The following is a 19,686-nucleotide window of genomic DNA, read 5'->3' as shown; positions in this document are numbered from 1 at the left end:
AAAGATGGCAGTCAGACCTAAGTGGATCAGGGGAACACCAGCCCTAGAGAAATGCTGTGCTGCACCCTACGGAGGGAAACAAAACGGGGCGTCAATCCCAACCGCCCTGGGGAGTTCCTTGGCGTTAATTCTCTCAGAGTCTACAGAGTAAAAACTACAGTGGCATAGTGTAGTTAGCGCTCTGATGTATCTGACTGGACAGATGGTCACAGATAAGCAATAGAGGGCTGTTTTTCTCCTGAGAAACTGACCAGCTCAAGCAAGACAGAGTCTGTGATTACAGCTATGTCAGCTGGAGTATTGTTATTCCATATTAACAGCAAGACACACAAAATGCTGCTTCGCACCACACCATGTCACAGAGTGGTCAATCACACACTAAGGGATTACAGTACAAAGTTTCATTGCAGGGTCTGAAGTGTGGGGCTGTGAACACATATGCTTAGAAAATAAATTTACAGGCCGGGCGGTAGTGGTGCATGCCTTTAAACCCAGCACTTGGGAGGCAGAGGCAGGCGGATCTCTGTGAGTTTGAGGCCAGCCTGGGCTACAGAGCGAGATCCAGGACAAGCACCAAAGCTAACCAGAGAAACCATGTCTCAAAAAAAAAAAAAATAAATTAAGAAAAAAATTAATTTACAGGGCAATGGACCAAAAGATCTCTTTCTCTTCATTCCTCTCTCCCATCCACCAGTCCCTTAGGTAGAGCAATGGAGGGCCAACAAACAAAGAAAACCAGGGGAGCTGGAGAGATGGCTCAGCAGTTAAGAACACTGGCTGCTCTTCCAGAGGACCTGGGTTCAAATCACAACCACCTCTAACTCCAGTGCCAAGGAATCTGACACTCTCTCTGGCCTCCACAGGCACCAGGGACCCACATGATACACAAATATACACACAGGCAAAATAACCATACGCATAAAACTTTAAAACAATAATAATTAAGAAAACCATGGAGGGAATGGAGGGGCAAGATGAACATTTACACTCTAAAGTCTCAAGAGGGCCAGCTATTTTTGCCTGTTCTGCTTGCTGTTGGATTTTCATCAGCTAGAATAAAGTCTGGCACACAGTCAGTGCTCAGCAAAAGTCTATAGATGATAGACTGCCATTTTACATTGCAGAGAAAAAAAAGGTATTATTCTGAGTGAGTAGATAAGAAATCATTTCATTTGCAATCAGATGTACAGGTGCAAACACAGGGAACCGAGATGAATGTTCTCAAAAACTGATAGAGAGAGAGGTTAACTCGGCGGATACAGAAACCTTAAGCAGCAGAAGCTTCAAGAGCAAAGGTTAAGAGCTCTCGTACTTCAACTTGTAATTCTGGGAAGGGCCGGGGTACACAGAGACTCTGGAGACCAGGGTCACAGCTTCAATACGAGTCCCTGCCTAGCCCACCTCACCGTGTCTCCAATCTTGAGTCCCACACAGGACTTGAGGCCCGGGATGACCTCGTTGTTAAGACAGGTGGCATTGAAGGCCAGTGACAGCTCTTCAGGGAGGTCACGCACTTCCAGCTCCACTTTAGAGCGGATTTTCTGAGGAGAAAAGGACAAAAGAAAGTAAGGACACGGACAAAGGCCAAGTCCATCCCACACAGAGCCAACGCGGTGGCCTTGGACTTGTCCTGGCAGTGCCTGACGCTGAGGTGTCTCTGCCAGTTGCTGCCACACAGTCTCTGCGCCCAGTCACCTCTTTCATGTGTTGTTAGGACCTGGCTCTTCCTCACTGTGTCCTACAGCTGCTCCTTGTCCATCTGGCCCACATCTTCAGTCCCCTCCACCTTCAAGCTCCCCATTCACTGTCCCTGTTCCTCCTTGGCCTTCCTTTCTGGCCCATTTCCTTTCCGGAAGATGCCATCAGTCCCAGGGCTGGCCATCCTCCATCTCTAGGAGCACAAGAGGAACTCGGGAAGGCCACATGGGGGAATGGCAGCCAGGGCTCCCACATCTGAGCTCCGTTAGGACGTGGGCCTGCACCTTCAGGCATGAACCCATAGCCGGAATCAGGCCACACACTTTGGCTCTCTTTGGGACAGAGAGTTCCAAAGCAGTTTCTACTGTGACTTGATAACTCAGTGTATAATACCTGGCTTCTCTATGCGCCATGTTCAACTAAATTACATGATAGGAAACTTCCTGCCACTCCTAAAAGCGTACAAAAAGCCAGACCTTTCCTTTGTTCTGGGAATTGGTCTGGGGGAAAGGCCGCTTTTGAAGAGGCTCACCCTGCCTTCACTCTCATGAAAGTTCTCTCTCTCTCTCTCCCCCTGGACCTCTCTCTTCATGAAGCTCCTCTTCAGGCTTTAAAGGGAAGCCTCTCATCCCCCTTACGGCCCTATTATGTTTAGACCTCCATATTGTTTTGTTCCCATCTAATGTTCTCCCTTCCATCTGCAGGCCCAAGCACGGCCTTGAGGCCCACTCATCTTAAGAAATTCCATCCCTGAAGGAATTTATGTGTCAGGTTTCCATTGTAGACTGACCACTGCATCCCTCCCTTACTTCCTTTTAACCAGCTCTGCTGGGTAAGGCACATCCAGCAGATTCAACAGGCCCTCCCGGGCTAACATTCTTACCCCGTAAGCATCAACAATGAGCTGGAGGACATTGCTTGAGTCATCAGACAGGATCCCCACTGTGGTCCCGGGGATGAGCTCACTATAGTTCTAGAAAGGAAGACAAAGATGTCCATAGCTTACTGAAGGAGAGTGATCTCTTCAAAGTGCCCCTAGTCAGATTGGCAGTCTTTTTTTTGGGGGAGGGGGGACATCAAGACAGGCTTTCTTTGTGCAACCCTGACTATCCTGGAATTAGCTCTGGAGACCAAGCTGGCCTCGAACTCAGAGATCTGCCTGCCTCTGCCTCCTGAGTGCTGGGATTAAAGGTGTGTGCCACCACCACTGCCAGAACAGCAGTCTTAAAATGAAGTTTGGAGGACACTGTGGGATATCTCACTTGTCGCTACCAGAACAGATCTAGCAGATTTTCATATCTGAGGAAAAGTAAGAAACCTTTTTACGCCCTTCCTCCCACTGAATTATCTCCCCACCACCATCACAAAGCTCCACACCTGCTTCCTAATAGGTTAGAGGTTAGAGGAAAAAGGCTACAGGGAGGAATGTTAAGTACCTAGAGAATGAGTTTTAAAAAGATTTTTCCTGCTTGGGTCCCTGGCTAGTGACAGCTTGAGCTGGCCACCTGGGACAGGTCCACCTGTGGTGACAGGATGAGAGTCCCAGAGGCATAATTACCTGGTAGAGGTTGGCGACATCCTCAGTGACTGCAAAGATCAGGTTAATGTTTTTCTGGGACAGTTTCTCAGTCATCAGCCCCAGAGACGGGTAATCCTGGAAAAGGGGGAAGAGGTGAAGGTTCATGCTTCCCTGGATTCTAAGCCTTTGAACTTGTCCTGTCAGGGGTAGACCCAGGGAAATGTGACACTTAAAAGATTTTTACCCACTAATCAAAGTGAGGTGGGGTGGTTTGGGTGTGGCTCCAGTGTGTCCCTTTGGGTTTCATGCACTGAAACTGAATTCTCACTGTGAGATGCTGAGTGGGTGAAGACAAGTCCCTACAGTATTTAGGGGTAGAGTCTTTGGTAAGTAAGTAGGATTAGAGGTCATTAAAGGCTCCAGAGCTAGCTTTCTAAGAGGAAAACAATGAAAACAGAAACCCACACACATGACCCCTGACCTCTGCTTCATGCCGGCCTGAGTCTTGGGACTCCGCCCGCAAGACCATCACTAGATGCGGCCTCTCAAACTCACAAGGCCTAAGAAGACAACTGAAGTTCTTTTCTGACTCACTGCATCTGTGCTGTTGTATTGTCAGTGACAGAAAAGGGGGCTCTGTGTGAGTGAGGGGGGCAGGGCAATGCGAGCCGTGACCCCTGGGCGGCTGGCGTTCCAAAGCCAAGCGCCTTCTTCCCACTCACATTCAAACCAGCCCCAGGAGCTAAGACCTGCGGCTGCAGAGCTATGGGCGAGTGTCCTAGCCTCGCTCTACGGATCACCTACCACATGATCACCAACCATCACTCACCCCTACCCCTCTTCTACTCGGCTCTGCTCTAGCTCATTCCTCCTGCCACCTGGAGTGACCTTCATCTTGGGAACCCCCTCCTTCCTTAGTCTAAGCTTACCTCCTTCAAGAGGCCTTCCTTGACCACCCCAGCTCCTAAAGAGCTTTCCTCCCTCGGCTGCTGACTGTATCATACACTTAGCATTAATTGTGCATTCTGTGCTATTGATACACATGTTGGAATATATCCTCTCTCTTCCTCTAAACCAAAAACCTTCTAAGAGTAGGTCCTTCTAGCTTTTCATCTCTCTCAGCTCCTGGACAATGCCTTGGATAGACCAGCAGCAAAGGTTGCTGACTCGCCCCTTGTCTGACAGGGCTCAATTTGTATATGGCTAATACCAAGGTCATGGAGAGGCCAGGAAACAGTATGAATCAATAGATCCATGGGATCCTAGACCTTGCAAGGGAGCTCATGAGATCTCAGCTCAGTCTCCTGCCTTCAATCACTTTTAAGCTACAGGGTGGTTCCTCTATGTATTAACGTTTAAAAAAATAAAGAGTAGGATGAGGAGGGATCGGTGGGCGAGCATTTATCTACTACATTGTGAGACTCTGGATTCAATCTCCAGACCAGGAAAAAAAAAAAAAAAAAACAGGCATGGTGGTATAAGCTTCTAATCCCAACACTCAGAAGGCTGATGCAGAAGGATTGTAAGGTGAAGGTCATCCTGAACTATATACAGAACAAGACTCTCTTGAGAAAGAAGAAAGAAAGAGAGAGAGAGAGAGAGAGAGAGAGAGAGAGAGAGAGAGAGAGAGAGAGAGAGAGAGAAGGGAGGGAAGGAGGGAGGGAGGGAGGGAGGGAGGCAAACAAACAGAAACCAGGGAGAGTGTGACTTTACTGTGACCCTCACATCCGCGGGGTAACGGCAGGATGACTGAGAATTACTAGTCAGCCTGACCTGCACCGCAAGACCCTGTCTCGAGAAAATGAAGGGGGCAGGGGACAAGACAGGTAAAGAGTCAAGACTTTCTCCAAATACTCGAAGTGTTATTGTTTTAAACCTTGCTCCATTTGTCTTATGACTGACAGTAATTTCTCCTATTTCAATTTAAGCTCCTTTCCTCTCATTTAATTAACTGTCTATGACTATTATTAATTAAAACACATAAAATAACTTCTCAGAAGTTTTCTTACCTATCGTCCTAAATGATCCATGAACCATTCTTCCTTCAAACCAAACGACTCTGTGCCCTCTAACCTTTCCTCAAGAGGCTCTGCCCTCTGGGTTTTTCTCATTTCATCAACGAAACCTTTGTCCTCCCCCCCCCCCCCCCGTCTTTCCCCAGTAACCACGAATGAGCTTGATTGCAAGAAGGGACCCCCATCCACAGGGGAAGGAGGGAAGTGACCTTTCCAGCTGTGACTTCGCACATTCTGGACGCCAAGCTGCCGTGGCTGATGCTGATGACCGGAGTCAGTGTGAACACTCACCACGGGCATGGACATCCACGGTCAGACTGTTTACACCCTGGATGAGGATGCTCCATTGAGGGGTGGCAGAAACAGGCATTAGCTGAGCCCCACAGAATGCCCAGTAGAGGGCTGTTTTCAAATTCCCACAAAAGCCTTGCCTGGAATGATACAGCCCTATCAGATGAACAAGAAGCCCAGCCGGACCAGGCGCCTCACCATGGTGGTGGAGGCAGAGTACTGGTTGTCACTGCCGATGTGACACTGCCCATCGTTGGGCTGGACAATGCCTGCCAGCTTTCCATCCAGTGCAATGTGGGTCTTGGCATCGGTGGTAAACACCAGCAAATGGGATGCATCATTCCTCCAGCCAATTTTCTCCTGTTAAAAAAAAAAAAAAAAAAAAAAAAAAAAAAAAACGACACGGGACTTCAGCTATGCCGTCAGTACTGAACAAAGACCCCAGAACCTCCACACCTAAAGAGCTGGACAAGTTGCATTGGAGAGGGACCTCAGCCCTAAGCTTTGGAACATAAACTAGAGCTTGGTTTTGTGGAAATTCAGGCTTTGTTCCCTTAGGAAAATCAACCCATTGTTGATTAGTTCTTGAGACTGAATCATGCCTTCTTCAACTCCTCCAGTGACAGAAACCCATCTGCAATCCAGAGCTGGCCTGGATTAGAAGAAATCCTACCCTAACATCTGCCCACTTTGCTGAGGTCAGGTTAACCCAGGCTTGACTCTGAAATAATTCCAGAAAATGTGGGATGATGCTCTCCCCAGGAAAGATCTGGGATGACTGTGGTTCAAAGAGGTGTCAGCTGTGGCCCTGGTGTGGATAGAGAGAGAGCAGCGTGTAGCAGGAGCAATTTATTACTCATCATGTACAAAGTCCTGCTTGGTTCCTATCTCCCATCACACCGGAAATCCCCACCCAAACTGTTTCCTTCCCCATTTTAATTTATGCCAGCTACACCTGGCACCCCTTGCCCTCCAAACTCACATCACAGACTGTAGCCTGCATGATGGCGTCAAAGCCGCCCTCTGGGGCATCTCGGTTCCGTGACACACTCTGTTTCTTCACTTCCTCATTGAAGCGGGTCACCTGGTCAGTTAGCGTCAGCACGTGTTTGTAGCCAAACATCGGCAAACATGAAACCTTCATACTGGGGGGAAATGAGAGGTCACCGTAACAGAAGCTGTGGTGGAAATGTGGTACGAGGGTCAGGTAAAGAGGGAGGGACAAACATGGACAGTGGTGTGTCCAGACCAGGTCCATGTCATATTGGTTTTTCTCTTTTTTTGCAATGCTGGGGATTGAACCCAAAACCTCGTGCATGCCAGACACATGCTCTACTGCACAGTCCCACAGAATCACAATTACTGAGACAGTCTAGACTCCAAACCCTGCAAACTACCTGTGGCACCACAACCATACCTCCGGATAGCGAAAGGGCAAGAAAGGCCGAGATGAGCCAGACAGGGCAGATTAAACCCCAGCTCCCCGTTTACCAAGCATGGGCTCTCTGACAGTCTCTCAACCTGCATTCCATCAAGTATATGGTCACAGCAACAAGAAAAGTAATTAACACATATGCCAAATGAAGGCAAGGGGCTGGAGGGGTAGCTCAGTGGTAACTTTACATATGGAGGCACAATAGTGCTTATCTCATTAGAGCTATTGTGAGCCCAAGGAAAGCAATTGTACAAGAGGCAGGCTCACACTATCGTGGCTGGAACCATCAACACTTTTTTTACTGCAGTAATAAAGCAGGTGTCCAGTAAATTTATAGAACATGCTGTCCCTGGATATGTTTTCTGGGGGAACATATAGCCCAGAGAGAAGTTCAAAAACTGTACTGTAGAATTTATTTTTAAAGTTAAAATGTAAACCCATGCCTTGTTAGTCCTGCAATCATCATTTTAATATACTTCATTTTTAATTATGGGGGAGAGAGAGAATATGAGAGGGGAGAGGGAGAAAGAGGACAGACAGACAGAATGAGCTGTGCAGGTGCCCACAGAGGCCAGAAGACAGCATCAGATCCCCTAGAGTTGGAGCTACAGGCTTGGGTTAAGAGCTGCCCAACTTGGGTACTGGGAATTGGACTCTGTCAGGTCCTCTGGAAGAGCAGGAAGTATTCCTAACCATCAGACCATCTCCCCAGCCCCCAGTAATCATCATTTTAAATCACTACCATACATAGATTTACAGTCTTCGTCAAGTAAGCCATTCAACAGTCAACGGCTATGGTTTGACTCTGAGATGGACACCATAGGTTCGTGTGTTTGAACACTTGGTCCCCAGGTGAGCGGCACAGTTTCGGGGAGGCTGTAGCATCTTTGTAACACAGAGCCTAGCTGGCATAAATAGGGTTATATGGGCAGGGCTTGCTTCGTTTGGATTGTCCCAAGCCAGCTCCACTTCCAGCCCTGGTAGCATATAGCAAGAAGCTACCACAGGTTCCTGCCACCACGGACCAAGCCACTTTAGACTTCATGCCTTACCTGTCATGATCGATTACATCCTCTGAGCCATAAACCAAAATAAACCTTTTCCCCTTAAGTTGCCTCCACCAAGTATTTGGTCACAACAGCAAGAGAAGTAGCTAATACAGAAGCCAAACAGAGACTCGGGGCTGGAGATGTTGTTCGGTGACAGGACGCCTGCCTAGCAAACATGAGACCCTAAGTTCAATTCCTAGAGCTCCTCCAACCCAGAGCTAAGATGGGTTGGCTCGTGTCTGTAACACAGCACTCGGGAGGTTGAGGCTAGCCTAGGCTACAGAGCAAAAGATCTCTGTCTCAAAGGAAAAGGTGTGAGGGCTGGAGAGATGGCTGAGTGATTAAGAGCACTGGCTGACCAGGTAGTGGTGGTACATGCCTTTAATCTCAGCACTTGGAAGGCAGAGGCAGGCAGATTTCTGAGTTTGAAGCCAGCCTGGTCTACAGAATGAATTCCAGGACAACCAAGGATACACAGAGAAACCCTGTCTCTGGGGAAAAAAAAAAAAAAAAGCACTGGCTGATCTTTCAGAGGACCCACATTTAATTTCTGGCACCCACATGGTGGCTTAGAACCATCTATAACTCCAGCTCCAGGGGATCCAACACCCTCTTCTGGCCTCTGATGACACCAGGCACACACATGGTATACAGACATGCACGATGCAGGCAAACATTGATACACATGAAACAAAAGTTAAAATATATATACATATATATTCTTATAAAGCAGGCAAATAGAGAGAAGAACTTAACTTGTTATATACTATTAAAGAATTCAATAAAGTGATTTAATTTTCTTACATTTTAACTTTGCAAAATTTGTGTTCTTGATGACTAGAATAATGACACTGTTCTGGAATCACAATTACATTTTTACTCATCCAGATTTCTCTCTGCTTTTGACCTTGTCCCCGCCTCCTCACTTTCCTCTTTCCCTCTACTCATGTGTGACAAAGCCAATAAGCTGATGACATTTCTGTATGAGACCCTTCACAGCCTTGAGTCTATTGGCACAATATTCCAGACAGGGGGCCCATCTGCCAGGCAGAGAACAAGTTGAAAACAATATGGTTTGGCATCACACAGTCAACAAAACCACCTTAGAGGGGCTAGAGCGGTGGCCCAGTGGTTAAAGCATTTAATGCTCTTCCAGAAGACCAGAGTTTGGTTGCTACCACCAATGTTAGGCAGCTCACAACCACCGTAACCCCAGCCCCAGGGGATTTAAGCCCCTCCTCTGGCCTCCACAATCACCCAGCACGCATATATACAAACAGACACGAACACATACCTATACATAGAAATAAAAATAATAAATATTTAAAGAAAAAAAGACCTAGATTTAAAAATGGCAACCAGGACTTGGACCAGCCTGAGACAAAGGGAAGGGGGCTTCCCTGGCTTGAGGAGAAAGGACTTACCTGTAACAGGGGTTTTTGAGAGCCTCTGGTGGGGAGATGTACATATATGGAGATACAGGCTTGTCCACAAAGGCCCCAAAGCCAATCCGAAAGTTACTAGTAATCCTGCGCATCTGGGAAGCCAACTTGGTACCCAAGGTCTGGATGCTCGACAGATCGTCCTTCATGGAGAAGGACAGGTCCATCAAGTAGTAGATGTCTACAGGGTAATCCTCCACCTGCCGCACTTGAAGGGAAAAAATCTTCGAGTCATCTGGAAGGCAGAAGGATGTTAGTTTTTCTCTACTCCTAGGAATAAATACATAAGTATTTATAGGGGATAAATAACTGATCAAATTAAGCTTGGAAGCTTCGCTCGGCTCCCCTTCACCACCCCACCCCTGCCTTACAACCCCATTCCTCTTGCAGTTTCTTGAACTTCTTTTCTATTCTGTGATTTCCCACCACCTATAAATTCCCATGTGTGACCCTCTGTGTCCCCAGGGTCTACTATCCCAAGTCACACAGCTGCTACAGTTCAGACTCTGTGAAGGACAGAAACGGTGCTAGATATGGTAGCACATGCCTGTAATCCCAGCATGCATGAGGCAGAAGCAGGGAGATTCCTGCAAAGCCAAGACCAGCCTGGGCTGTACAGTGAATTCCAGGCTACACAGAGGTCCTGTCTCGAAAGTAAATAAATAGCACCCTGCTGCGTTTCTCCAAATCCCATAGATGCCTTGCACGTAGTAGGGCTCTCCCAAACTCTCACTGATTCAGCCAGGTCCAGCACTGAAAAGCTCCCTCTTAGCCTAATACCCCTCCCTCTTCTGTCTGTCCCTACTTGTCTGCTCCTAAATAGTCCCTATCCCCTGTGGAAAACAGGCTTACAAATTGCTTTCTCATCCTTTCTCTCATTTGCACCTCCACACAAAGCTATAAACGAGATAAAATGCATCCGGAAGGAGCAGTGCCAGAAGGGTTAAGTAACTAGAAACCAGCCAAATAACCAGGAACATGGTGGAGCTGGGATTCACACCCTTCTGACTCAAATCCTGATACCTCTTATCTTCTTCCATTCCCCTGCCCACAACCACCACACACACACACACACACACACACACACACACACACACACACACACACCATTCTCCTCTCTCCACCCCATTCCTATTCTGTGCTGCCCCTCCCCACCAAGAGTTCCTGTTCAGACCTCTATTGATGTCCCTTGTCCACTTGTACCAGGTCTCTCCCCAAGATGAGCCCCGTGCCTACCTGGCCGTAGTCGAAGGGCAATCCTCTGGGGGCTGACTTGAGTGATCTGGGTGCTGTCTCCAGAGGCCTTGCTGCTGAGCGGTCTGGCCTCCAGGATCTGGGCCTCACTGACTGGGAACTCAATGGACTCTGGAGCACAGCTGTCCTTCAGCAGGTTCTCCTTCAGGTTACAGCGGGGTGAGCCCTGAGGCAGAGCCTGTGTAGACAGGAGCCCAACATCAGAGCTACCCCGACATCAGAGCTAGCATGGCTATTCCCCCAACCCCCGCATGACATGTCACCTCCCAATGGCTCAGAGCTTACCCAGCCCTTTGGGGCTAATTTATTGTAAAAACTGCTGTGGTCCTTCCTAGGATAATCCCTAGGGACACATACAGGAAGGGTGAACAGGCTGAGTCAGGACCTGTTCATGGCTCACAGCTGGGAAGAGGGTGCATTGAAATTAGTTTCTGAGTCTCAAAATCAGGTTTACCAAGTAAAACACAACTGAATGGAATAGAAAATACCCATGGATGTAAATAGAGGTTTCGATGTTATTTGGGGAAACTTTTGTTTACTGGAGGATGGGATCTAGCATACATAATGAGTAATAATATATGAGGTGTTTCTTCCCCTAGGTCAAGGTTAAAACCATTAACTGTTGTGTTGGCTACCGACTGCTTTCTAAGGTCTGTGGTTGTGTGTTTCCCGTCCCCCTCTGCACCCACAACAAAGGTGACAGAGGGGAGACGGTGAGGACAAAGAATAAGAGCACAGGAATGAGCTGGCTGACCGACCCTCGGTGTCGCCACTGACGGGGCCCCAGAGCATGACACACGGCTCTCCAAGCCCAGTTCCTTCAGTCTCAACGTGAAGCATAAAAGTCTTCCTTAGTTACAAACGGCAATCGAAACCAGAGACAGAAGGGGAAATGATGGTTGCTAGGGGCCAAGGAGAAGGAGGAAGGAAGAGTTGTTTAATAGGCCCACAGTTTACTTTAGCATAGTGAAATTAGTTATGGGGATGGATGATGGTGAGGGTTTCACATTATAAACAGATTTAATGTCACTCAGCTGTATACTAAAAATGGTTAAGATGGAAAAATAATAACATGAATGCTGGGGCAATGGTTCCGTCAGAAAATGGTGCATACTTGCTGCGCAAGAATGAGAACCTGAGCTCAGCACCCATGCTAAAAAATAAATAAATAAATGGGCCGGGCGACGGTAGCACACGCCTTTTATCCCAGCACTCGGGAGGGAGGCAGAGGCAGGCGGATCTCTGTGAGTTTGAGGCCAGCCTGGGCTACAGAGTGAGATCCAGGACAGGCTCCAAAGCTACACAGAGAAACCCTGTCTCGGGGCGGGGGCGGGGGGGGGGAATGGGTCTGGTGACATGTGCCTGCAAACCCAGAGCTAGGGAGGCAGGGACAAGAGGTTCCCTGGGGCTTGCTCACCAGTTAGGTTAACCATATGGGTGAGCTCCAGGTTCAGGGAGAGACCCTGAGTCTCAAGAAATAAAGTGGAGAGAGAGAGAAAGACACACAAAATAGATCTCCGTATATGCACACCACACACACACACACACACAAAGGTCAAGATGGTAAATTCTGTTATATGTATTCTACCACAATTAAAAAATTAGTTTAAAAAGAACTAACAATAAGAATCCTCCATCACAGGGATGCTGTGCCAGGCTAAATAAGACCATGTATACAGTGAGTGCTCAATAAGCACGAGCCACTAATATGAGGTGTTGATAAGTAGTTCCCGGATGAGCTACTTCCACAAGCTGGGGAAAACAGCAGGAGGACAGGCCGCAGGCCAGAGCCCAGTCTCTCACTTTCCTCCTTCGCGCTGGACAAAAACCACACTGATCTGTGTCCCTCAGCCTTCGGGACTCTGTGCGCTCACATGCAAGAATGCAATGTTCTTGGAAGGACACTGGAGCCAGAAAACAGGCCCCAGAGCTAGGTCGCCACCAGCTGTGTGACCCCACAGAAGTCACCCTGACTTGTTCGATAAGTGGGGTTAGGGAACACCATGCCTTCAGTTCTGTTGTACCCCGACACTAAGCGTATTTAACCAGAACTGCATGAGCACACGTCTAGCTGTCCGTACCCCAACACTAAGTGTACTTAACCAGAACCGCATGAGCGCACGTCTAGCTGTCCGTACCCCGACACTAAGAGTACTTAACCAGAATTGCGTGAGCACATGTCTAGCTGTCCGTACCCCGACACTAAGCGTACTTAACCAGAACCGTGTGAGCACATGTCTAGTTGTCCGTACCCCGACACTAAGCGTATTTAACCGGAGCACATGTCTAACTGTCCCTTGCCAGGTTGAGGAGACTGATCTGAAAGCCGGCACATCCCCACCTGGACCTGTTTCTAGGTCTTCAGCCTTTCCTAACAACCTCCTTCCAACACGTCCCACTCCCACAAAAAAAAAAAGTATCCATATCCCAGAATAGTTATTGACATTTGCTGAGCACGTGCTGCATGCGGGCAGGGGGCGGCACCTCCCAGGAGTCACTGCGATGCCAACAGCTTGGGAAGGCTGGAATTACCAATCACAAGGGAGGAACCTACGGGCAGGAGGCTGCACAAGTGAAGAACTCAACTTTGGGAGTTAGAAGTTTGAGGCTCAAAGAAGTTAAGTGATTGGAGTTAGAGAGCTTGGGAGAGATGCAACTAAGACGCCGCTTGGGTTTCTGCCTCATAAAGTAAGTTTTATTGCATTCTGGAGAGAACGGAATAAAAAGTAGAAAAGTTGGTTGGGAGGAACGGTCCTGGGAGGAGCCACAGCAGAAAATGCCCCAGGCATTCTGAGAACCAGATACAAGATAGAGATGTGAGAAGTGTGGGGGGAGATGGACAATGTCCTTCTGTCCCGCTGTGCAGAACCTGGTCACCAGGACATCTGCAGAGGGATTGATCCACAAAGACACCCGCACATTCTAAAGCACAAAAGCCTCCCCTTTGAGGAGTTGAAGACCTGCTCCGTGTAGATGGCAGCACAAGGAACATCACAAGTACACACATACACCACATGCACATATATACACACACGTACACATATACCACACATACACATATACACACATACACATATACACACACATACACCACACACACATACACCACACATATACACACACATACACCACACACACACATATACACACACATACACCACACATACACATATACACACATACACATAACCACACACACATATACACACACATACACCACACATACACATATACCACACATACACACACATACACCACACATAAACATATACCACACATACACATAACCACACACACATATACACACACATACACCACATGCACACATATACACACACATACACATATACCACACATATACACACACATACACCACACATACACATACACCACACATACACATATACACACACATACACCACACGCACGCATATACATACACATACACCACACATACACATATACCACACATATGCACACATACACCACACATACACATATACCACACATATACACACGCATACACAACACATACACATATACCACACATACACATATAACACACATATACACACACATACACACACATACACATATACCACATATACACATAACCACACACACATATACACACACACATACACCACACATACACATACACCACACATACACATAACCACACATACATATACACACACATACACAACACACACACAACACACACATACATAACCACACACACACATATACACACACACACCACACATACACATAACCACACACACATATACACACATATACACCACACGCACATACACCACACACACATATACACACACATATACCACACATATACACACACATACACCACACATACACAACACACACACACAACACACACATATACACATACACACACATACACCACACACACATATACCACACACACAAATACACCACACATACACATATACACACACATAAACCACACACACCACACACACACATACACCACACGCACATATACCACACACACAAATACACCACACATACACCACAAACACATACACCACACACACATATACACACACACCATACACTCATACACACATACTACACCCACCCCCACACACACACTCCACACAAACCATACACATACTCCACCTTCACACATACACACACCACTCACCCTCACACACACACTCCACCCTCACCCCACTCACACACATACTACACATATAGTCTGACCTCACACACACTTACTACACACACACAACACACACACACACACACACACACACACACACACACACACACACACACACACACACACACCAATCTATCTCTGATTCCAACTGCCCACAGACTTCAGAGAAAACCTTCCCAAAAAGGCAATGATGAGATCACCAAGATGCCAGAGGAGCTGAGCCTTTCCAGAACAAGACAGAGGCTGGAGGAGGGAACCAGAAGGGAAAACAGGAAGCTGAGGGGGGCAGCCAGCCCCATCCTCAGGCTCTGCAGGGGGAGAGGGCGCTTCTGAGGGCTTTCCTCATTCCTGCTTTCTAACCTCACAGTCTCAATAAGCAGAACCGAATGCTCACACGTGCTGGCAGTCTTTATGCTTCCTATGAACTTCCTTAGAAAAATAAAAATACTGAACAACAACAACAACAACAACAACAAAAAAAAAAAAGACCAGGCCAGATCCGTCCCTTGGCGATCGCTGACCTCAGAGGTCAGAAACATAACAGGTTCCTTGGCCCAGTTCTTCCTGAGAGCCAACTGCCCTGAGAAGATACCAAGGCAATGTCCTCAACACCCTTGGCCACATTCCCACCCCAGGCACAGATGGAAGAGGGGATATCTCCCAGTCACTCAAAGGGAAAACTAGGAAAGGGGTTGATGTTAATGTTCTAGTTCCCATCAAAACCGGACGTTACACAAAAGAGTCAAGCCCCGCCCCCTGGAGGGAAGAGATCACCCACAGAAGTGGGAGGCTCCCGGCCCTGAGCTCTGGGAGCTGGTGGATTACCTCCCCTTCCTGAGACAGTGACACATGCATGTTATTAGGACCAGTCCCCCTTAATCCTGTTTGGGAAAAGTACAGCATGAATAATAGTCACTGTGATATCTGTCTCACAGGGTTGGGCAGGAGCTAAAACAAGACTGAGATGATTTCAAAACACAAAGTCTCAGTATGAGTCAAACCCGCTCAGATCCTCTGGGGGTCCCGGGTAAGTAACAGTGGCCGCTTTCCTGCAGATGTGACTACCACTGTTACTGTGCACTCGCTCCTTGGAGGAAGGCAGGGGAAACACACCCTCGAGGTTTTCTTTTTCTCAGCACTCGGGGGGGGGGGGGGGGGACGGGGGGGGGGGGACGATTTGCTTGTGCCAGGCTCTAGCACAGGGCTATCTCCCCAGCCTCACTCAGACATTGGCTCACTCAGTGAGGATAAAAAAAAAAAATTACCTGAACACAGAGAAACATGGAGGAGAAGAAGGTATTTAGTACACAGCTGTTAGGATTCATACTTTGTTGGTTATGACGGTGAGGGACACACTCTTACCACTGGGTTATTCGTTTGGGGTTTGTTTGTTTATTGAGGCAGGATTTCACTTAGCCCAAGCTGGCTTTGAACTTTTATATAGGCAAAAATTACCCTGAACATTTTCATACTATGCATGTGTGTGTGTGTGTGTGTGTGTGTGTGTGTGTGTGTGTGTGTGTGATGCACATATACATGTATGTGTAGGTGTGCCTGGGCACACACATGAGGAAGTCAGAGGAAGATGTTGGATGCCTTCCTCTATCACTCTCCACTTTTCCTTCTTTTTTGAAAACGGAGTTCACCATTGTAGCCTTGGCTGCCCTGGATCTCGCTCTGTAGACCAGGCTGGCCTCGAACTCACAGAGATCCACCTGCCTCTGTTTCACCAGTGCTGGGATTAAAGGCGTGCGCTACCACGGCCAGTCACCTTATTTTTTGATATAAGGTCTCTCAGTGAATCTAAAGTTGACTGTTTTGGCTAGGGTGGCTGACCAGCAAGCTCCTGGGATCTACTTGTCTGGGCTCCCCAACACTGGAACTACAGGCATGGCCATGCCCAGCTTTAAGAGGGTGTTGGGGATTTGAACTCACGTCTTCTTGCTATCACAGCAAGTGCTCTTATCCATCTTCCTAGCCCAGCCCTGAACTTCTAACTTCACCTTGATCCTCCTGCCTCTGCCCCCTAAGGACCAAGACTGCAGGCATGTGGCCATTATACCCAGGCTATCAACTGTTGGGTGGAGCCCAGGGTATCATGTGTGTAATGCAAGCACTCTACCAACTGAGTTACACCGCCAGATCCTGCTGTCTTAGTTAGGGTTTCTATTGCTGTGAAGAGATGCTATGACCACAGCAACTTTTATAAAGGAAAACATTTCACTGGGGTGGCTTACAGTTTCAGAGGTTCAGTCCATTATCATCATGGAGAGAAGCATGGTGGCAAGCAGGCAGACATGGTGCTGGAGAAGTAGTTGAGAGTCCTATATTTTGCTTTCAACAGGAAGTAAACTGTCTCACTGGGAGTGGCTTGAGCAGTATATGAGACCTCGATGTCTGCCTCCACAGTGACACGCTTCCTCCAACAAGGCCACACCTACTCCAACAAGGCCACACCTACTCCAACAAGGTCACACCTACTCCAACAAGGCCACACCTACTCCAACAAGGCCACACCTACTCCAACAAGGCCACACCTACTCCAACAAGGCCACACCCACTCCAACAAGGCCATACTTCCTACTAGTGCCGCTCCCTTTGGGGCCATTTTCTTTCAAACTACCACACCATAGACAGACAGATAGATAGATAGATAGATAGATAGATAGATAGATAGATAGATAGATAGATAATGATAGATAGATAGATGATAGATAGATAGATAGATGATAGATAGATAGATAGATAGATAGATAGATAGATAGATAGATAGATAGAGATATGTATATATATATATGTGTGTGTGTGTGTGTGTGTGTGTACACACACACTGTAATTAGTGTCCTGAGCCTTTCCCTACAGATACAGGGAAGGAAGCCCTACTGGAGTCTTCCACTTGCTAGCCCCAAACCGCATTCTTTCGTTCTTGGGTGTCAGGTTTTAAGCTGGTCTACCTTCCAACATGTGCTCAGGCCATGTATCAATTCCTAGTATTTCGTCCTGCCTTAAGGTTGCCAAACTTAGAAAATATTTAAAGCATACCAAGATGGAAAATGACTTGCAATTTAATCCAATCGGATTGGGTTCTCTGTATTTATATGGCAACCCCAATTCTACCTCCACCCTCCCTGTCCTGTCCCAGCCTCCACCAGTAGCAATATTATCCCCCTTGCTTCCCTAGCAATCTGTTCCGATGCCATAGGTCCAGGGTCCATCCTGGGAGCCTTTATATTTAACAAACACTTCAGGCTTTTTAAATTACCGTATGACTTCTGAAAGTTCTAGACTCCAGTATGATACCACTTGAGCCAAGAATACAAGGTCTACTGGCCCTGGTGTGAAGCTGGTGTCTGTGCTAGCTGCACAGACCAGAGACAGCACCTTACCCAAACCCACGTTATCTAACCACATATCTATCTCTCTAAGAACACACCCTATGCAGACGGGCCCAAAACACCCCACTCATGCACACTGGCTCTGTTTTTCTCTTACCACGCCAAGTGCTTACTATACACACCCAAGAGCTGCTGTCCTTTAAGGACCAGAAGCTGAGCCCAACCAGTTGTTTTCAGAGGCACTTGCCAGCATCAGCACCGCCTGAGACAGCCAAGACAGGGGAGGCAGAGGGCTGAGCAGCGCCCCCAGACCCACCTGTGGTCTTTCTACGTCAAGATCGAACACTTTCAATAGTTAAGCTTGCCCTTTGCAAGGGAAGTCCTGCTTCCTCAGGAAAAAGATAACAGCCATGTTCTAGTTATAGTCCAGGGTTCCTCCCTGCCTGACACATTCTGTACCACATCCGACTCCCCGACCCATCCCTCCTCCTTCTCACCTACTTAGTAATGGTAGATGTTGTCATTCACTATAGTCCATTCTGAGGGCTTCCTACCTCCCTTCCTGAGTTTCCTTTGGGCCTAGCTGGCCCCTGTTTCCTGACTCCACCCCATCAATAGGCCGATCCTCCCCAGCCTCTCTCCCTCTGGCCACTCAGTCTGCCCCAGAGGGCAAAGATTTCACCATAGTGACCGATAAATATTCCACATTTGCATCTAGCCACATGGAATCTGTTCATACGGCCTAAGGAGGGGCTTTGGCTGGTCAGGACCCAGCTCAAGCTTGTCCCTATAAGACCCAGATGGGTAAAAAATGGCAGAGGAGGATGGGACAGGACTGGACACCCCCTAAAGGACAGACTCTGGGGGATTCTCTCTTTCCTCAAGACTCACTTGACTATCTCCACATTAACTTTAGGTTGAAAGGGAGGGGAGGAGGGGGAACATCCTTTGAGTACCTCTAGGTCTTCTTCAGGGGGCTCTCTCTGCTCCCCTCTGTTCCAGCCAGGCAGCCTCAGGCCAGCCAATCCAAACAAGACACCCTCTACATCCCACTCCTTCTCCTGGCATTGTTGCAGAATTACAACTTCCTCAGAAAGGAAGCTTAACAAAATCATGACGGTGACCAAAGGCAGGAAGATATGACAGAAGAGAAGGAGGAAGCTATGCCATGCCACACTTGAGCCTCCAGGGCAGCCCAGAGGGGAGGGGCACCTGTGGGGGTGGAGAAGAAGGGCTCAATCTCCCGGGGCCCAGAGAATGTTTCATTTGCTAAATGAGATCAGTCTGGCCCAGATGTTGGGCAGCTGTCTCTAGAAGCAGTCCCCGCACTGAACAGCACCGAGGCCAAAGCCGTGGATAGAGCTGGTCGGAGGCTCTGGCAGCCCTCCTCTAGGGGATAAACACAGCCCTCTGCTCCTTCCTCCCCAGCCTGCCCAGGAGG

General features: G+C 47.9%; 1 protein-coding gene across 1 annotated transcript in view; it reads right to left on the bottom strand.

The window, feature by feature from the left end:
* Positions 1 to 19,686, bottom strand: part of Itgb3 (integrin subunit beta 3) — a 60,873-nt gene that overhangs the window by 22,516 nt on the left and 18,671 nt on the right. Inside the window, exons 3-9 of the mRNA XM_006970533.4 lie at positions 10,686 to 10,881; positions 9,432 to 9,684; positions 6,506 to 6,668; positions 5,722 to 5,883; positions 3,257 to 3,352; positions 2,582 to 2,671; positions 1,407 to 1,541 (exon numbers count right to left, since the gene is read on the bottom strand). Coding sequence (XP_006970595.1) covers positions 1,407 to 1,541; positions 2,582 to 2,671; positions 3,257 to 3,352; positions 5,722 to 5,883; positions 6,506 to 6,668; positions 9,432 to 9,684; positions 10,686 to 10,881 — 1,095 coding nt within the window. The remainder of the gene's footprint in view (positions 1 to 1,406; positions 1,542 to 2,581; positions 2,672 to 3,256; positions 3,353 to 5,721; positions 5,884 to 6,505; positions 6,669 to 9,431; positions 9,685 to 10,685; positions 10,882 to 19,686) is intronic.

The sequence above is a fragment of the Peromyscus maniculatus genome, chromosome 8 (assembly GCF_049852395.1).
Source record: "Peromyscus maniculatus bairdii isolate BWxNUB_F1_BW_parent chromosome 8, HU_Pman_BW_mat_3.1, whole genome shotgun sequence".
Taxonomy (NCBI): domain Eukaryota; kingdom Metazoa; phylum Chordata; class Mammalia; order Rodentia; family Cricetidae; genus Peromyscus; species Peromyscus maniculatus.
The sequence above is the reverse complement of the archived record's forward strand: the minus strand, read 5'-3'. Positions and strand labels throughout refer to the sequence as shown.